Below are 19,640 nucleotides of genomic sequence, written 5' to 3'. Positions count from 1 at the left end.
TGTCCACCTATGGGTTTTTTGTATTTCAGTTCGGGGTCAGGAAAATGGATTGGATGGCACCAAGAGTGGAGGGCCTTCTGGAAGAGGCACAGAAAGAGGCAGAAGGGGCCGTGGCCGAGGCAGAGGTGATCAGTTTGTGTGGGTGGAATGGATATTAAGGGCAAGGTGCTTTCAGTTCTTTTAGGGATCCTACTCACTGAAAAGGAGCCCTTGTAGTGTAGTGCCTAAGAGACTTGACTGCTAACCAGAAGGCTGGTGGTTCAAACCCACCAGCCACTCCTTGGAAGGAAGATGGGGCAATCTACTTCCAAAGTGATACTGCCTCAGAAACCCAAGGAGGGGTTGCTATGAGTCAGGTCCGACTCAAAGGCATATGACAGCAACTTATTGAAAATAAATTTAAATGGAATCTGGTTACCTTAACTGATGTCATGCAAATATTTAAAGATTGCTGAATAAGAAGTGGGAAAGAAGATAGATACCATTTTCTTTATTCTTTATTACTGATATTACTGTATTTGCTTGATTACCTAAAAGTTTGGGCAACACAGGAACGATCTGTTGACAGTAATGATTGTTCTATGTTATCTCCTGTGGTACATGGAACTGAGAGAAAGAACATCTGATAGTATCAACCACTTACCATTCCAGAGCTGCCCCTGGCAAGGTGGTTTTATATCAGCTTCTAAAATTACTTCTCTTTCTTTAGGTGGCTCTGGTAGGCGAGGAGGAAGGTTTTCTGCTCAAGGAATGGGGTAAGTTTCATTGATCACATGTCGAAGTCTTATTTTTCTTTTCCTAAGAGTGACCACAACAACCCTATTTTTCTCATATGTGCCCACATAAATAACACACAAAACAGCATGCATAGGAAATTAACACGTGAGGGGATTGTGCAGTATGTCATGTTGTTTGCATAAAAATGCAGTATCTTGAAGTGGCTAATGTCTTAGTATCCTGAGGATAATAGACAGCCTTAACCAAGATGTGATCGGGAGGATTTCTAGAGTATTGAATTAGAATAGAGTGGGGACTTAAGGCTTATTTCTTAGGGATGAGTATTTAACATCTGCATCATTATCTCCAGTTTGATAGCTTCACTTAAGTGCATATACCTGCTGTCTTCCAAATGATTAATCTGCACTAGGTAGGAGACAGCTGAGATTCTGATTGTTACCCTCTCTCAGCATTTGGTGATGTGCTTGGAGGTCAGAGACTCTTTTAAGCTTTATTCTGTTTTTTTCAGAACCTTTAACCCAGCTGATTATGCAGAGCCAGCCAATACTGATGATAACTATGGCAATAGTAGCGGCAACACGTGGAACAACACTGGCCACTTTGAACCAGATGATGGGACGAGTGAGTGAGCATTTATTATTCATTTCTTGACTCTTTGGGAATCTAAAGGGATACATTTTTGAAGTTAATAGTTACGTTAAAAAGTAGAGAAAAAGTTTATTGGTCCAGAGTTAGGAATGAAAATACTGTCTCTTCTGTGTGCCTATATGGGCATGTTGTACATGCTAGTTCAGTTGATTTTCGTTGTTATTTTATGAAATAGGTATTATCACCAAGGAAACTAAGAGAAAGAGAGGTTATGAAATTTGTTAGTGGATGAACTCAGAATGTTTTACTATAAAAGCCTGTGCTCTATTTATTATACCATGTGTCTGCCATTAGCTCCAAGAATATTTTGTAGTGTTCTTGTTAGTGTTGAAAAGATACTTGGGAAATGAAACCACTACTTGTGGAGATGAACAGAGCCCAGAATCAAAGTCCACTTTCAGTTTGTTTTCAGATGCCAAGATAGGAGTATCCTTTTCTCCTTTCATTTTGGGAAATCTCAATATCTTGGCAAGATACACTTTTGAGTCTTTGTTGGACAGCCTTCAGGGTGTGGTGGAGCATTATGGGTTTTGAACCAGATTGTTTTTTGTTAGCTGATTTGGTGTCTGCCATCTGGGTAGGCTGTAAATGTTTAAGGATAATGTTAGGCTTGTGTGATACATCAAGATGTGTTTTGGGGTAAAAGATACATGTGTTGCTTTAAATAAAAGCAGCCTTTAAGCTCCAGAGTGCTTTTGTTCTTGTGAGATCAACACCCTCCTTCTGGCTAATCTAGCACATGGAGAGCCTGGGCTTTTTTCCTTCTTACAAATAAAGGGGGATGAGTTAATATTAGGGCTTGAAATAAGCTTTTGGGCTCTTCACCCATTTAAGTTTACCTTGCCCTCTTTCAAAGATGAATGAGCTTTAGCTCTGGTTCTTTAGTAGGATCTTTGCCACAAACAGCTCATCTACTGCCTACAAGATATTATACCACAAGTCCTAAATGTTACCTACTTTTTGTTCACCCAGCTGCTATCTCATAAACTCATTTTGAATATTTCTCATGGGTAGAGGCTGAAGTTGAATTATTGGCAAGGTAAATATCTTGTTGAATTCCCCTGACTGTTTGACTGTGAAATGTCCTGTTTCTCTTTTTTAATTTACCATACTTTTGAAGGCATTAGAACTGCTCTTCACTCATCTCTTGATGGCTCTGTAGAGGCAGCAGTAGCAGTCTGATGCAAGTTACTGTTCTTGACCTGTACTTAGTTCTTGGGCATTGTCTGAGCATTTGGGATCTGTCATTTGTTTGAGCATTTGGTGGAAAAGATCATGGATATTAAGGGATTTGTTTTCACTTGGCAGATAGAAAATAAGGTATGGGGGTCCAGGCCTAGATCATAAGACTTGATTGTCTTTAACAAGGATTTGGTTGGGAAAATAGGAAAGGATAAAGTATACTTATTTCTGCTGAGTAGAGAAGGGAGCAGATTTGGGAGCCTGGAATCAGAAATCTATGCTTTGCAGCTCAATAGAATTACATGTGATGCTGCTGTCATCTTAGTGTGAATATGTGTTGGTATAGCTTCATGCATTCTCATCATGGTTAATTTCATGATACGAACATGCCTTCATGTATGATCTATTTTTGTGTTAAACTTCAAATTTCCTTTTAATTTAAAAAGAAATCCAAACCTACCCTTAAGATATCCATAGGTACAGTGGGAATTATGTATTGAGGACAAGCACACATTCTTATTCATAAGCAAACTTTCACTGGTTGGTTGGTTTTTTATTTATTTATTTATTTTGTTTGTTTGTTTGTTTCAGGACTCAGTTTCATTGGGGTTGTAGAGTCAAATTATCCCCCAAAATTTGAGACTGCTCCTGGTATGATACATCCAGGCATCTCACCCCAGATATTTATATAGATTTTTATGAACTGAAATATCTATGGGTATGTCATTTTTCTGTCTTTCTCCTCCTTTTTCTGTTTCTCATTTTCTATGCCCATTTTTCTTGAAATTTGTTCATTTAATGACTGATTTGACATTCACATCGACTGCTTTCTGCTGATGGTATAGAAAACCTAATCTATTGTTGTTCAGAACATTTTTACTGTTACTGCTTCTTAGTGCTTCTTCCACATTGCCCTGTCCTTGCTTCTTCCTCAGCCATGACCATACATCCTACATAGGAGAGTACCAAAACAGGTACCTCTGTTCTTCCTTTCCATCCCAGTTGCAGTTACAGAAAAAAATTACTGCAATGAGAATAGCCTAGAATAGATGGCTTCCCAGATGACTTCCAGCTCTGGGATTATGCATGAGTCTTAATCCAGATTTTGGATTTGATTTGGCCAGGATGGGTTGGATGGGTGTCAGAGGGATGAAGAGTAGTGGTATTACCAGAGAGAGAAGACTGTGGTTTGTAACTTGTCTAGATTGAGACTGGACTCTGGTTTGGTTTGGAGAACATTGTTATTAAGTAGTTTGGAATTTCCCTGATCCCATGTTCTTATGTTTTGTTTTTTTCCTGGTGCAGTTTTAATACAATCCTAGGAAAGTCATTGCGATGAATATATTTTCCTCATGGAATTAAGATTTTTTTTATTGAATGTTTAGAAGAATTTCACATGGGTTTTTTAGGTGTTAGAATATTTTCTTCAATGTCAGTGAAATAATTTTGAATGCCAGACTTTCATTCTGTTATTCTTTAAGGGTTATTCATTGTATTTGTTCTACAGAAGAAAAGGATGTTCTTGTCCCTTCTACAGACAGGTTCTTATTTCTTACTGTGATCCCTTTGGTTGAAAGGGAGAATCCTGGAAATTACTTAAGAAAGGGCAGTTTCTCTAAATATTCATATTTATACACACAGGTAAAAAAAGGGGGGAATGTGCAAAGTGGTTTGATTGTTTATGAACCTCTCCTGTTCACGTTCTCTTGGGTTTGATATTATCAACGGGAGAGAGTGAACTCCATTGTCTCTGCCATGACCTTGGCAGGACAGATTTCATGATCTGTGTGATTAGAATTAAGATGATAGCTATTATTCATATTTGATTTTTCAGTCTAGTCCAGTGGTTTTCAAAGAAACAATATACATGGGGGCTTACCTTACAGCTATCATCGAGTTAAACTAGTAGGATCTACAAACTTTTGGAGTACACATTTCTTATTCAGTTCTAGTAGTGGGTAGTTTTCAGTGGGTTTCAAGCCCTTTCACTAACCATCATGTGGCATCCATTGGTTTTCTTCTGTTGCTGCTGCCATCTTTCTTCAGACTGCTTGTGGTTTTAGTAGGTATAGTTTGAATGTTCTGGTTTAAATTGGCTGCTACCATTTCACTGAATTGACCACTGATTCTGAGGACTGAGGGATTTAAAGAGATTGCCTGGAGCCTTTTTTTTTTTTGGTCCTTGTTACAGCTATGTAACAAGAATTGAAGATGGTTATAATCTTCTTAAAACCTGGTGCTCTGAGGTATTCCTTTCTGAGGGGTCTTTTCTTCCCTTTGAAGCCTGAGAATGAATCCTTTCTGATTACAAAATTTTGGTCACAACTTTTGGCTGCCAAAAATACATTAATAATTAATACTTCATATGCTTTGTGTACTGGCATATAAAATTACTTAACTATTTTTCCTTTATTCCTAGGTGCATGGAGGACTGCAACAGAAGAGTGGGGAACTGAAGATTGGAATGAAGATGTAGGTATTCTCAGATCATTCATCACTAGTGCCTTCTATCCCTAAGTAGTGTTTAGGGATAGAAAATGGGTATGTTTCTACCTCTCAAATTCACCCTTAAGATTCTGACCCAAAACTTTTACATCCAAAATAGTGTTCTGAGCCAGAACATTTCACATATGTTATATGAAGGAGACTGGGCATGAACAGGACTCTGTGGAACCACACTATGGAAAGGGCAAGTGCACTTGTGTAAGTCCAATACCTGATTGTCGGATTTATCCCAGGAAGAGATGGTGGTTGGGTAGGGCAACGGATATGGAGTTAGAAAGGTAATACATTGAATAACAACTGTTGGTGGCACAATAAGAGAATGACTCTACTTGGAGCCATTCCATTATTTCATTGGCATTTAAGTATTCAGTGTATGTTTTGTAATTGGCTTGGTGGTGTATATAAAGTGAGAATTATAGTATCATGTTCTCAAACTTACAGTCTGGTTGGCTCTTAAACCCTTTTATGTACTTGAAGACTAATTTGTAATTGAGATGAATAGATGTATAGAATTATCTGTCTGCCAGCTCTACTCAGCTTTGAAACGTTTTAGATAGATGGCACTTAAAGAACCCTGTGAACTCACTTGAGTAGTACCTGCGTAAAAGAACTTTTCCTGATTCCTGATCATAGTCAAGCTTTTGCTGTGAATGATGATTTTCAATGATCCTGGATGAACTTCTACTTTAACTTTTTTTTTTTTTTTTTATCTATTTCCCTGTATTTGTCTGTATTTAGGCAAGACAGCTTTTATGATAGGAAGTGGTATGTCAGATTGCTTTGGTTGTCAGGCTGGGGTTTTTAAAATTTCAGATGCATCAGCTTCAGAGAGTGGTTCTGTTCTGTTGTAACTGAGCTAGACTGCTTTGTGAGTATGGGCAATTTTTGTTATTTCCTGAGATTTAGCTTGTCTGCTTAAGCAACTTTCAGAGAATAATATATTTGGGGGAGGGGGATTCCATATTTTGAGAAGAAAATATGGTAATAAAAATTAAAATAAAAACCAAATCAACTTTTGTATATAAGGAAGAGTTATGCCCTACAATTGCTTACCTGATTTTGGTGTCTAATAGTGGTGGAAAAATCAGTATTAAGGCAAAAATTACACATAGTTAAAATCATTCCTGAAAAGACTTAACTCACCAGCACTTGGGCCCTTACTGCTCAAAAATCTAGAATTAACTTTTATTTCTCTTTTTATTTTACCCATAGTCTGTCTGCTTTTTTGGGGGGGCGAGTGGAAGATAAAGTATTGTTTGGATAGAGGTGGGGGTTGGGAGCTCTAATGAGAAAATAGATTTTTTCTTCTGTCCAGCATCTATATTGACCTACCTATAAGTTCCCTGTACCTATGATGTGATGACACCATTATATTTTGTTGGGTTTTTTAGTTCTACCCTCTTACTGGATAAGATCATCAAGCATTTTACTGTAGAAGAGACTTAGAAAAGCAATCCATTCAGTATTTTTCAGGATAGACAGTTTCTCTTCTTAGAGATTTCCCTTTTTCTTGATGTTGAATTCCCCTTACTCAACCAGGTTTCTGACTGTAGCCTGTCTGACACTGGGAATGACTGATTTCTCTGTTTTCCAGCTTTCTGAGACCAAGATATTCACTGCCTCTAATGTGTCTTCGGTGCCTCTGCCTGCGGAGAATGTGACAATCACCGCTGGTCAGAGGTAAGTGCAGGAAAATTCAGTATTTTATCCTGAGACATTGGCCAAGATAGCTGTAATTAAAACAGGCATTAGATCTTTACAGACTCTTATGATATTGGTAGTAGTGATAACCAAACCACAACTTTTCAGTTGATTGATAGATTTTATAACAGTTGCTACTATTCACTCTACTTCATGGCTATTTTATGTTAAAATTTCATAGCTGCTTTTTTTCAAAATAGACCTATAATTATTTAGATAAGCCTGTTAGCATAACCAACATTGATTCAAATATAGCACAGTATAATTTGTTTTGTAGTAGGTCGGGTAAAGAAGAACCAGAAGTGGAAATGATTTCATTTATTTCTGAATTCTGCAGAACTAGTTCGTAGCTGTTTCTCTTGTTTTATAATAATGGTCTTTGTCTACTGAACCCACTGAGTATAGTGATTCCTGTGTGTGTGCCCCCCCACCATTCATCAGGATCTAGCTGATAGGCTTTTTAGAATTTGAACCTTGGTATTAAGGTCAGTGATAGGAGATCTACTCTTTAAGGAATATTTTTATTCATTGAAAACCCCTTGGATCACTTCTAGATAGCTCTTGACTCAGAAGGTCCTAAGGACAATTGTGATAGGATTAAGATGTTAGGGGTGCCATTATCAAAGGTAACTTGAAATTTTGTAGAAGTTGAAAACACAAAACAACTGTTCTAAAACCTTTTGAAGATAACATTGTTCTGGTGTACAGTTTTATATATTGTTGCCATTGAGTCAACTCCAATTCAAAGCTACCCCAGGTACATACCACAGAATGAAACATTGCCCTGTCTTCTGCCATTCTTAAAATCCCCACTATGCTTGAGCCCATCATTGCAGCCACTGTGTTAATCCATCTTGTTGAGGATCTTCAGCTTTTTTGCTGACCCTCTTCTTTACCCTGCACGATAACCTTCTCTAGGGAATGGTCCCTCTGGCAACATGACCAAAGTAAGTTCAGACTAAGTCTGGCCATTCTTGTTTCTGAGGAGCATTCCAGCTGCACTTCTTTCTACCAGGACAGATTTCTTCATTCTTCTGGCAGTCCGTGATACTATTTTTTGTCAAAGGCACAATTCAAAGTCATCAATTTTTTTTTTGGTCTGTCCTTATTCATTGTCCAGCTTTCACATGCATATGAGGCAGTTAAAATACCAAGGCTTGGGTTAGGCACACCTTAGTCTTCAAAGTGACATTTTTGCTCTAACATTTTAAAGAAGTTCTTTGCAGCAGATTTGCTCAACGTAATATATCAGTTGGTTTCTTAACTGCTGCTTCCATGGGCATTGATTGTGGATCCCAGTAAAATGAAATCCCTGACAACTTCAGTCTTTTCTGTTTGTCGTGATGTCCAGTTGTAAGGATTTGTGTTTTCTTTATGTTGAACTGTAGTCTATACTGAAGCCTTTGATGTTCATCAGTGTTTCAAGTCTTCTTCACTTTTCAACTAGCAAGGTTGTATCATCTGCATATCACAGGTTGTTAATGAATCTTTCTCCAATCCTGATGCTATGTTCTTCACATAGTCCACCTTCTCAGATTATTTGCTCAGCATACAGATTGAATAAGTATGGTGAAAGGACGCAAGCCTGACTCACATCCTTCTGGATTCTAAACCATGTAGTATCCCCTTATTCTATTCAAATGACAGCCAGTTTATATCTATGTACAGGTACCTACCTCATGAGCACAATTAAGTGTTCTGGAATTCCCATTCTTTGAAATTTTACTCATAATTTTTATGATTCACACAGTCTAATGCCTCTGCATAGTCAATAAAACACAGGCAAATATCTCTTTGGTATCCTTTCTTTCAGCCAAGATACATCTAATATTAGCAATGAGATATCCCTAGGTCCATGTCCTCTCCTGAATCCAGCTTGAATTTCCGGTAGTTCCCTGTCAGTATACTGCTGCAATCGTTTTTGAATTATCTTCAGCAAAATTTTATTTGTTCATGTGATATTAATGATATTGTTCGACAGTGGGGGAACTCTGGTGGCATAGTGGCTAAGGCATTTGACTGCTAACCAGAGGCTGGTGGTTCAAACCCACCAGCCACTCCTCAGAAAGAAGACTGGGCAATCTACTTCCATAGAGATACTGCCTCAGAAACCCAAGTGGGGGGTTGCTATGAGTCAGATTCAACTCAATAGCAGTCAGTTTGGTTGTGAGCTTTGTTTGATAATTTCTACATTCTGTTGGATAAGCTTTCTTTGGAATGGGCACAAATACTGATCTCTTCCAGTCATTTGTCTTCCACATTTCTTGGCATAAACAACTAAGTGCCTCCAGCGTTGCATCCGTTTGTTAAATCACGTCAAAGCGTAGTCCATCAGTTCCTAGTCTTGTTTTTTGCCAATTCCTTCAGTGCAGTTTAGACTTTTTTCTTCATTATCGTTGGTTGTTCAGACGCTACCGCCTGAAATTGTTGAGAGTCAACCAATTCTTTCTGATATGATGACTCTGTAATAGTCCTTCTTTTGATGCTTCCTGCATTGTTGAATATTTTGCCCATAGAATCCTTCAGTATTGCAATTTGAGACTTGAATTTTTCTTTAATTCTTTTAGCCTGACAAATGTTGAGTATGTTCTTCCCTTTTGATTTTCTAACTCCAGGTCTTTGTATGTTCCATTATAATACTTCACTTTGTCTTTTTGAGCTGCTTTCATCATTTTTTCCATTCACTTTTAATCTTAGTTATTGGTAATGGCAGCTATTCATTATTAAAATCTTGGGTGAAGATTTTAAAATTTGGCTCCATATTCAAACCAACATTTGATATTTCATTAAATTAATATTTTCACTAATAGAAAGATTTTGGATAATTATTTAATTATAATAAATAGCATCAGTGGAACTCAACTAAATAGTGTAGTAGCTTTTATACATCATTTATTTTGGTAAATTAACCATGTTAGGACTTTGTGTTTTTTCAGTCTGCTGAGAAGCAGCACCAGTAAGTGGCTTCATTTGAATTTAACCATAGTCTGAATCAGGTGTTGGGGAAGACCAGAATGTTGAGTCATTATTCATCAAGATATCTTCCTTTCCCCACTAGAATTGACCTTGCTGTTCTATTGGGAAAGACACCATCTTCGATAGAGAATGATTCATCTAATTTGGATCCATCTCAGGCTCCTTCTCTTGCCCAGCCTCTGGTGTTCAGTAACTCGAAGCAGAGTGCCATATCACAGCCTGCTTCAGGGAACACATTTTCTCATCACAGTATGGTGAGTAGAAACTTGGGTTAGCCTAATCAAACCTTCCTTTTCGTAGCAACACACACACATACACACACATTTGAATTCTTTCCAAGGACACCCAGGTTTGGGTCAGTAGTGAAATACTCTCTTATGCTTCTAGCAGCCCTTGGTGTAAAAATGTTAACTTGGATAGTGGGTGGTTAGTTCTAGGGGAGGACTTGGCTTTGGCAGACAGAATCTTATAAAAATGATTTGACGTAATATTTTGAGTGCCTGTTTTGCTGAATACTGGTATTGGTGACATCAGTTATCAACAAATTTTCATCTTTTTCCAGTTCTAATTAAAGTTTATGGGAGATTGTAGCAATTGATTTGTTTTTTGTCTTTTTGCATGCACTTCGCTATTTTACACAGATCAGTTAATTGGGAAAGAATTGTCCCGAAACTATAGTTCCACAAAAGTGGCAATGAAGCAGTATAATTGGCTTTTAAGAAACCAATTATCTCAGACTTTCAAACTGTATTACAGTTTGTGTTTTTTTACTTGTGGTTTGGGTTAAAGTTTATAGAGAGTATTACTTTTCTGTTCCACAACTTACACACATTTTTTTCCATCACATTAGTTGCAGTTTCCTCCCTGGGTTCCTAGTATCCATTAACCCTTCCTTTCCTGTCTTCTGAGCTTCGTTTTTGGGCATATACTGCTCTTTTGGTTCAGATAGTTAATTGTTCTGAGGAGTATGTTCCTCACAACTGTTATTATCGTTCACTTTCAGACTTGTCTGTTGTTTGGCTGAAAGAATTCCTCATTTCTTGATGGAGCAGAAATTGCCATATATATTTATTTAAACCAAGTATCTCTTCGGCTGGGTTTCCAGAAACCTGTGGTCTTCCTCAATCTATCACTTAACCTAGCTGTGTCTGCATTTCTTTGTCTGTATGTGGAGATAAGAGTCCTTGCTCTCCCTATTTTACGGGCCTTTAGAAGATGAGATAGTGGACACAGACTATACAAATGTGGCAGTAGTACTGGTATGTATTTAGAACCTTAGAGCACATACAGAATGTGCCTTACTAGTTCAGAACATTAAAAAATTTAAGGTTCTTAATCACAGCAAAGGAATCATGTAAACTAAACAAAGAGACGCAGTGACCAATTTACTGTCTTATAGTCGGTAAAACCTAAGACATACTGCTATTTCTTTTTTTCCTCCTTGTGTTTTCTTTCTTCTCTTTGTTTTTTGGTAGAGGAATATTATGATTGTAAGAAGTTAAGAGACCATGCATGTGCATGTAATTTTATTTTAGGGTTATACATACTACACAAAAACATTGTTTTACATCCTACTTTGGTGAGTAGAGACAGGGGTCTTAAAAGCTTTTAAGCAGCCACCTAAGGTACAGTTGGTCTCTCCTTGTCCGGAGCAAACAAAAATGAAGAAAATCAAAGATGCATGGAAGCAGTCCAAAGGACTAGTGGACCATGTAGGCCTCGGCCTACATGACCCTGAGACCAGAAGAACTAGAGGGTGTCCAGCTACCAGTGTCAGCTGCTTGGAAAGGGATCAAAATAGGAGATCATGGATAGAGTGGAAGAAAAGTGTGGAAACAAAATCATAAAAAAGACCAAGCTTACTGGTCTGATAAGAGACTGGTGAAACAACTGGGACTATGGCCCCTAGTCACCTTTCAGGTCTGCCATTGAACTCATTCCCGTGGCTTCTCAGCAAACGGTAGATAGGCTTATGGGGTGAACAATTAAACTGGGAAGGTACACTCTTAGAACAGTCAACCATGGGAAATCAGAAGGTAGCATTTGCAAAGGAGATAGCTTAGAGGGCAAGAATGCATAGGAAAGAAACACAGAAAAGGTAGCTATATGGAGGAAGTGAGAAGAGATCTGTTACATTATGGGGATTGCAATCGATGTCATGAAACAAAATGTATATGAACTATTGAATGGAAAATGAATTTGCTCTGTAGACTTTCACCCAAATCACAATAAAAAGCAAAATTTTGTTTTAGGGTTATAATAAGTATTTTAAGTAGAAAAATTGCTGAGCTAGCCTATTATCCAGAACTCTGTTATTTCTTAACTATTAATTTAATTGTAATTTGGTGATAAGGAGCTCTGGTAGTGTAGTGCCTAAGGCATTTGACTGCTAACCAGAAGGCTGGCAGTTCAAACCCACTAGCCACTCCGCGGAAGGAAGGTTGGGCAACTACTTCCATAGTGATATTGCCTCGGAAACCCAAGGAGGGGTTGCTATGAGTCAGATACGACTCAATGGCAGTGAGTTTGGTTTTTTGATATTTTTTGCTACATATAATTGATGACAGGCGATAAAAAGTGAGGAGAAGGGAAAGGGAGAGGAGTGTTGGGATTATAAAGAAAACAAAATGGCACAAAGGTTGTAAGGAGGTATATAGGAAATAACTACTACTAAGATATATGGGAAATATGGTTAAATATAGTTAAATGTTGTGTGTGTTTTATAATTGCTTTCTTACTTTTTGGAGTTGATTTAAAATCTAATCCAATTTCTGATAGCAAAAATATGTTCTCAGCATATTTTCACTTTACCTTACCGTTCTTAATATTTAGTATGTGATATTTTAACTATATACTATTCGGTTCATTCATATTACCTGTGTTAATCAGTATATTGTTTAATTATTTTACCAGTGAGAATAAATATTAGAGGATTAATTTCCCACATTGGTGGTGTACTGGTAGAATTCTTGCTTTCCTTGTGGGTTTAATTTTGAGCAGTGGACCTCATGCACAGCCAACACCTGTCTTAGTAGAGGCTTGCATACTGCTGTGATGCTGAACAGGTTTTACTGGAGCTTCCAGACTAAGATAGACTAGAAAGAAAGGCCTGGTGATGTACTCCAGCCACTGAAAACTCTATATATATAGATCACAAACATCTGAACTGCAGTCATTCGTGAGAGTGGTGCAGGACTGGGCAGGGCAGCATTTTGTTCTGTTGTGCATAGGGTCTCCCAGTAGTCAGGCACCAACTTGACAGCAACTAATGCAAAATTTAATAGAGCTAAATTATATAAAAGTTTCCTTATTTATTTTCATGTCTAATACATGGACAGTAAATAATCTTCATCATGCCTTCATTAAAATGCTTTGTACTTGCAGAGTATTTGATAATTAGCTATGTGAGATCATCTGTCTGCCATAATTCCTCAACCAGATTTCTGAGTTTTGTTTAGTTTTATATTGTTTAATTTGGGATAGAAACAAGTGGAAAAATAAGGTAAATATTGGATAGACTGGCTTTGTATTAGAAAGCACTGCTTGATGATGGTTGATAAGGTTAAACAAGTACCCAAGGAAGACTACATTACATCTTCCTTAGAAGGCTTTTAGAATAGTCTAAGACACATGGCTCATCTTCTAGACTAGGTTGATTGCTTCACTTGGTAATGGGGAAAAAACCCTACCTTAGTTATCTAGTACTGCTATAAAAGAAATTCCACAGTTGGGTGGCTTTAACAAATAAATTTATTTTCTCATAGTTTAGGAGGCTAGAAGCCCAAATTCAGGGGACCAGCTGTATGGGAAGGCTTTTTCTCTCTGTTAGTTCTGGGGGAAGGTCCTTTCTTAGATGTTTGTGGTCCTGGTGTTCCTTGGAGTTCTCCATGTCTTGGCATCAGTCTTCTCCTGGGTATAGGAGGTTCTCAGCACAGGGACCCTGGGTCCAGAGACCATGCTCAGCTCCCAGCTCTTCTTGTTGGTGGTACTCGGGTCCCTCCCTATCTGCTCACATCTCCTTTTGTCTCTCGTAAGATAAAAGATAGTGCAGGCTACATCCCAGGGAAACTCCCTTTACATGGATCAGGGATGTGCCCTCATTAAGGATGTTCACACTCTACTACTATGTTATTAGCATAACAAACAACCTAATCCTCGTTAATATAATCTAATCCCACCTCATTAACACAGGTCAAGATTTAAAACACGTCACAAAATGGAGGATAATTACATCAGATCACAAGATGGAGGAAAACCACACAATACTGGGAATCATGGCCTAGTTGAGTTGACACATATTTTTTTGGAACACAATTCAATTTATGATACCCCTAAGGAGCTCTGGTGGTGTAGTGCCTAAGGCATTTGACTGCTAACCAGAAGGCTGGCAGTTCAAACCCACCAGCCACTCCTCGGAAGGAAGGTTGGGCAATCTACTTCCGTAGTGGTACCGCCTCAGAAACCCAAAGAGAGGGGTCACTATGAGTCAGATCGGACTCAATGCCAGTGAGTAAAAAACATTAAGAGTAAATTTTGCATGCTTATTGTATAGTGATTGCCTTTTGGAATTTGAAACCATAGAAAACAATCAAATCATACTGACTTGACATTTGGTTGTGTATTGTAAAAGTTGGGAGTTGGCCTTTAACCTTTATATAATCAAATACTGATTTTAAAATTTTAAAGGAAAAACAAAGCTCCAGTCATCAAAGCTTTCTCTCTGAAAAGGAAGGAAGAAGGGCTTGTGATTTCATAGGCTTCAATGGCTCTCATTTTCTTGAGTGTTTAGTATGTGTCAGGAATGTATTAAGTGCACCTACACATTATTTGTTAATTTTTCCTGCAGCATGATGGGTACTACTTTTATTCCTGTTTTCAGCTAAGGAAACTGAGGGACAAAGAGATTAAAAGAAATTTTTCCAAGGTTATACAGGTAGGATTTGAAACTAGACAGTCTGATTGCAGAACTTATACTCATGGACTATGCTATATACTCAGTCATTTTTCACTTGTGTGACCTATACTCACTTTCACCCTGGGTAAGTGTCTGAGTAGCTGAATAAAATGCTGGCTGTACATTTCTCTAATTCTGGTGTTGATTTATAGGTGAGCATGCTAGGGAAAGGATTTGGTGATGTCAATGAAGCTAAAGGTAGCAGCACCACGGGATCTCAATTCTTAGAGCAATTCAAGACTGCTCAGGCCCTGGCTCAGCTGGCAGCTCAGCATTCTCAATCTGGAAGCACCACCTCCTCCTCTTGGGACATGGGCTCGACCACACAATCCTCATCACTGGTGCAGTATGGTGAGAAGGACTTGAATTCCTTAAGCATTAGAGCATTACTGTCAAGAGGCTGGCAAGGGAAGAGGGGTGAAGATTGTGTTCTAAAGTGAGGACAGGGGCAGCCAACTGGCTAGTTTCCCACACCGATTCTTCATAACTAAATAGACTGTGTCCAGAAAGTGAGGAATGGTAAAAATTTGAGGCTAGATGTCTGTCTTATTGAATTTAGCCATACCCATAATTGTTCTCTTTCTGTTGACCTTGGAATTTCTGGATTCTTTTTAGATTTTTCTTTGGGGTTTAAAAATAACACTGCCTTTGTAAAAGTTCATGAGCTTGGCTGTCGTAAGACTTTACATTATCAACATGGGCGGTTCCTAGATTGCTAGCTTTGATTTGATTAAATAAGAACAAATATGATCCAGTGAAAATAAGCCCTCCCTACAAGAGGACTTACTTAGGTGAAGTCCTGATTCCTGGAGGCTTAGCTCATGGCTGTAGAGTAGGACAGTACATTTCCTTGAGGTTCATCATCAACTCCAGCTTCACACATACTGTGTGTTCTCATGCAGATTTGAAGAACCCAAATGACTCAACAGTGCACAGCCCATTTACAAAACGCCAGGCCTTCACGCCATCGTCAACCATGATGGAGGTGTTCCTTCAGGAGAAGCCACCTGCAGTGGCTACATCCACAGCTGCACCTCCACCCCCTTCTTCTCCTCTGCCAAGCAAATCCACCTCGGTTCCACAGATGTCTCCTGGATCTTCAGACAACCAGTCCTCCAGCCCACAGCCGGCTCAGCAAAAACTAAAACAGCAGAAGAAAAAAGCCTCCTTGACTTCTAAGGTACTCGAACTTTTAGATGATTTTAAATAGTATCTTAAGCAAGAAGGTGTGGGATTTGGGAATTGAGAATTTGTGAAGTTTGAGTTTGGAAATTTGAGAAATTTTTCATTAGTCTAAACTATTACATTCTCTGTTTCTTCTTTCTATTTCCTGTAGATTCCTGCTCTGGCTGTGGAGATGCCTGGCTCAGCAGATATCTCAGGGCTAAACCTGCAGTTTGGGGCATTGCAGTTTGGGTCAGAACCTGTCCTTTCTGATTATGAGTCCACCCCTACCACGAGCGCCTCTTCGAGCCAGGCTCCGAGCAGCCTGTATACCAGCACGGCCAGGTAAAGGAGACATCAACCGTAAGACATCTTTTATTAGGCTTTTAATCACTTTTTTTAAGTCTCCTTCTGATTCCTAGAACTCTGGAGAAGCTAAGCTTCTGATTGGGTGAGGGACAAGGAACCACCTGTAGTATTTTGAGCATTTTTAACTATATTAGGTTATCTGTAACTTAAATAGATGGAAATATATACCCTTTGCCTGCTTCTAGAATGGCCAGACAAAATTCTGAAAGATGTGTACAGCACCTCTGACAGAGAGTACTTTGACATTTGCCACAGCTAAGAATTCTGTTGGTATTTCATTCACCCAAGACCTATACCTGTAATTGATGTAACTTTGAACTCCTGGCAAGAAGGAGGTAGCATGGATAGCAAGAAACTTTGCTAATAAACTCTTTCCTACTTTCTCTTGGTAGCTATCTCTGGTAGCTAGCTATCTGCTTGCCATCTTTAGCAGCAGAAAACTCTAGACTAGGTTTTCAAGGGACTAGGGTGTTTTTTTCAATCCTGGGCCCAAGTCTAGAACTACAGAATCATAATTACCACCAAAATGTGTGGTATTTTTAAGTTTCTCTCAGGGGAGTTCTACTAGTAACGTTAAATCTGATAGGGTTCTCAAGAGAACCAGGAACTCAAACTTCCTTAAAATGTGAATGACTATTATGCTCAGGGTTCATGTTATCATATATAGAAGAGCTAGAGTAGTGTATCCTTTCCACTGACCGGTAGCCTCTTAAAATAGAGAATGTAAGCATACAAGAGGTTTTTCTTTTTCCTTTAAGGGTTCAAGGTGCTTTTAAACTCCATTCTTAGACCCTTGGTACTGTACCCAAAAAACCAAACCATCAAGTCAGTTTGACTCATAGCAACCCCTCCTTGGGTTTCCAAGGTAGTATTCTACAGAAGTAGATTGCCCAGTCTTCCAGGGAGTGGCTGGTGGGTTTGAACTGCCAGGCTTCTGGTTAGCAGTCATATGCCTTAGGCACGACACTAGCAGAGCTATAGGATGTGGAATCTTACTATTGTCAAGAGAAAATTATAGCAGTTTGTTTTATATGCTATTGGAGAAATTCTTAATTACTGAAATCAGCTTATTCCAGTAGTAGAGCTCCACTGTTTCCTTAGTATCAGTGGATCTATTCTATTTCATTTCTCTTAGATTTTCCTTCTCTTCTTCCCAATAGTGAATCTTCATCCACGGTTTCATCTAACCAGAGTCAGGAATCTGGTTATCAGAGCGGCCCAATTCAGTCGACAACCTATACCTCCCAAAATAGTGCTCAGGGCCCGCTATACGAACAGAGATCCACACAGACTCGGCGGTACCCCAGCTCCATCTCTTCATCACCCCAAAAGGACCTGACTCAGGCAAAGGTAGTGTTGTGAGCTTTTGAGCATTGGTTAGGAGAATAGTGAGCAAAATCCTTTAAATATTAGTGTTTTACTTTTGGCAAATGCTGCTAAGAAGTTGCAGGGTGCTGATTGAGAAGCTGAAAGAAAAGCACATTTCTGTGGTTGATGAAGTAAAAGTTCTCTGCAAGCGTGGAGATCGGAGCCGAAAACCGTTCTGTTTGTGCTGAAGATCATTTGTTAATCTCAGTACTTCTCTTCTTGGAAGATCTGATTGCTAGACTTCTGGGTGCATATCAGTAGACCTCACCTGGCTATGTCTTAGTTTGGTGAGGGGGACAGTATATGCCAGAGTAGATGAGGAGTGATTGCCAGATACAGCCAGCAGAATGGGTGGTTTGGCTGAACTGTCTCACTCCCACAGCTTTACCAAGGAGCATTAGATTTGGACTTTGGGCCTTTCCTGCCATGTATTTTGGGTTTGGAATGTCTACAGGAGTTTGAGGATTGCCTTCTATTGCCTTGGGTCACACAGGATTGGTCTGTCTGATTTTATTTGATGTTTTTGTTTTAAATTTTTGTTATTTTATTCCTTTGGATAGTCTGCATTGTGTCAATTCTTTGGTTAACTTGCAGAATTTCTCTGCAAGTTTTATTGACCAAAATTAAGCTCAGTTAGTGCTAACCTGCTCCATTTACTTAAGCTTTCTGTTTCTTGCTCCTCTTGTACCAGAATGGCTTCAGTTCTGTGCAGGCCACGCAGTTACAGACCACGCAATCCGTTGAAGGTAAGTATTTTCCAGGCTTCTTCCCAGTTGGAGTGTTTTACCCTCCTTCCTCAGAATTAAGCACTTCTTAGATTGTAGTGAAAAGAGCTCTGGCTCAATGATCAGAACATCTGGTTATTTATATAGTCTTGGCTTGACTCTCCCTTGCTGCTTAATCTCAAAGCATCCTGAGTTTCATGTTTTCTCCCTTTTAACAATAATTATTCCATTGGCTCTTTTCATTGGACAAATGAGAGCAATGCTATAAAATGCTTGGAATTTTCTTTTAAAATAAAAAGATTCTACCTAAATTCAAATGGTCCATTATTAAATAATTCACACTCTTTGGTGAAACCTTAAACTGTAGCCTTTTCTTCACTTTTCTTGTAAATACCCCATTTCTTAAAATGGAGTGAATTCCTTTCTATTCTATTTCTAGGTGCTACAGGCTCTGCAGTGAAATCTGACTCACCTTCCACTTCTAGCATCCCTCCTCTCAATGAAACGGTATCTGCAGCTTCCTTACTGACAACAGCCAATCAGCATTCGTCCTCCTTGAGTGGCTTGAGCCACAGTGAGGAGATTTCAAATACTACCACCACACAACACAGCAGGTAATTTGGGGTGAGGGTGGAGGTGGGGGTTGGTGATTAGCAGTAACAGAGCTCCCTAGTTTTGTCTTGTTCCCTCTACTTGGCAGAGACCACATTACCCCTGCTTTTGTGGGAAGTGAAGGCAGAGGAGGCTTATTTTCCCTTTGCAGTATCCACTGCCTGGCCATTGTGCTTACCAAATGATCTCAGGCCTCTTTGGTCCCATATTCGAAGCTCTGGATCAGGTAGATAACCTACTGCTATGGCTGATGACAAACTCTTTTTCCATATAGCACGTTATCTACTCAGCAGAATACCCTTTCGTCATCAACGTCTTCTGGGCGCACTTCAACATCCACTCTTTTGGTAAGTGTAATTCTGTAAAAGAAGAAATGTGGTTTTCTTGCATTTAATAACTGTCTACCCCTACATTTCTACTGAGAAGGAATTCTTGAAGATTTCTTTATGAAGCAGCAAAATGATAATTGATTTGAGGTTGCAGGAAAGAAGTAAAGGTGTATAGGGAAGACACTTTTCTTACTGGTACAGCCTTTTTCGTTCTATCACCTGGGGTGTGCTGAACTTGAGTCAGTGAGGATAAGCATTGTAAGTCTGTACACCTTCAAAAAGTAGAGAGACCAGTGAGAGCTTTTAGTCAAAGAGTTAATTTCATTGTTATGATTTGTAACTATTTGTGGCATTAAGGTGAAGTAGTAA

At 38.9% G+C, this 19,640-nt stretch overlaps 1 protein-coding gene and 1 non-coding gene across 2 annotated transcripts in view; both read left to right on the top strand.

Moving 5' to 3' along the window:
- Positions 1 to 19,640, top strand: part of UBAP2L (ubiquitin associated protein 2 like) — a 40,837-nt gene that overhangs the window by 5,962 nt on the left and 15,235 nt on the right. The window contains exons 5-18 of the mRNA XM_042782012.1: positions 30 to 125; positions 710 to 755; positions 1,247 to 1,359; positions 3,160 to 3,219; positions 4,988 to 5,040; positions 6,668 to 6,753; positions 9,833 to 10,004; positions 14,857 to 15,055; positions 15,607 to 15,884; positions 16,041 to 16,213; positions 17,398 to 17,587; positions 18,297 to 18,351; positions 18,770 to 18,944; positions 19,217 to 19,289. Coding sequence (XP_042637946.1) covers positions 30 to 125; positions 710 to 755; positions 1,247 to 1,359; positions 3,160 to 3,219; positions 4,988 to 5,040; positions 6,668 to 6,753; positions 9,833 to 10,004; positions 14,857 to 15,055; positions 15,607 to 15,884; positions 16,041 to 16,213; positions 17,398 to 17,587; positions 18,297 to 18,351; positions 18,770 to 18,944; positions 19,217 to 19,289 — 1,769 coding nt within the window. The remainder of the gene's footprint in view (positions 1 to 29; positions 126 to 709; positions 756 to 1,246; positions 1,360 to 3,159; positions 3,220 to 4,987; positions 5,041 to 6,667; positions 6,754 to 9,832; positions 10,005 to 14,856; positions 15,056 to 15,606; positions 15,885 to 16,040; positions 16,214 to 17,397; positions 17,588 to 18,296; positions 18,352 to 18,769; positions 18,945 to 19,216; positions 19,290 to 19,640) is intronic.
- Positions 17,853 to 17,989, top strand: LOC122150737. Its single transcript, XR_006163824.1, has one exon. It is a non-coding gene; the product is annotated as a small nucleolar RNA SNORA58 (small nucleolar RNA).

Source organism: Orycteropus afer, unplaced genomic scaffold (assembly GCF_000298275.1).
Source record: "Orycteropus afer afer isolate SDZICR_OR568_19922 unplaced genomic scaffold, OryAfe1.0 scaffold00217, whole genome shotgun sequence".
NCBI classification, from domain to species: Eukaryota; Metazoa; Chordata; class Mammalia; order Tubulidentata; family Orycteropodidae; genus Orycteropus; species Orycteropus afer.
The sequence above is the reverse complement of the archived record's forward strand: the minus strand, read 5'-3'. Positions and strand labels throughout refer to the sequence as shown.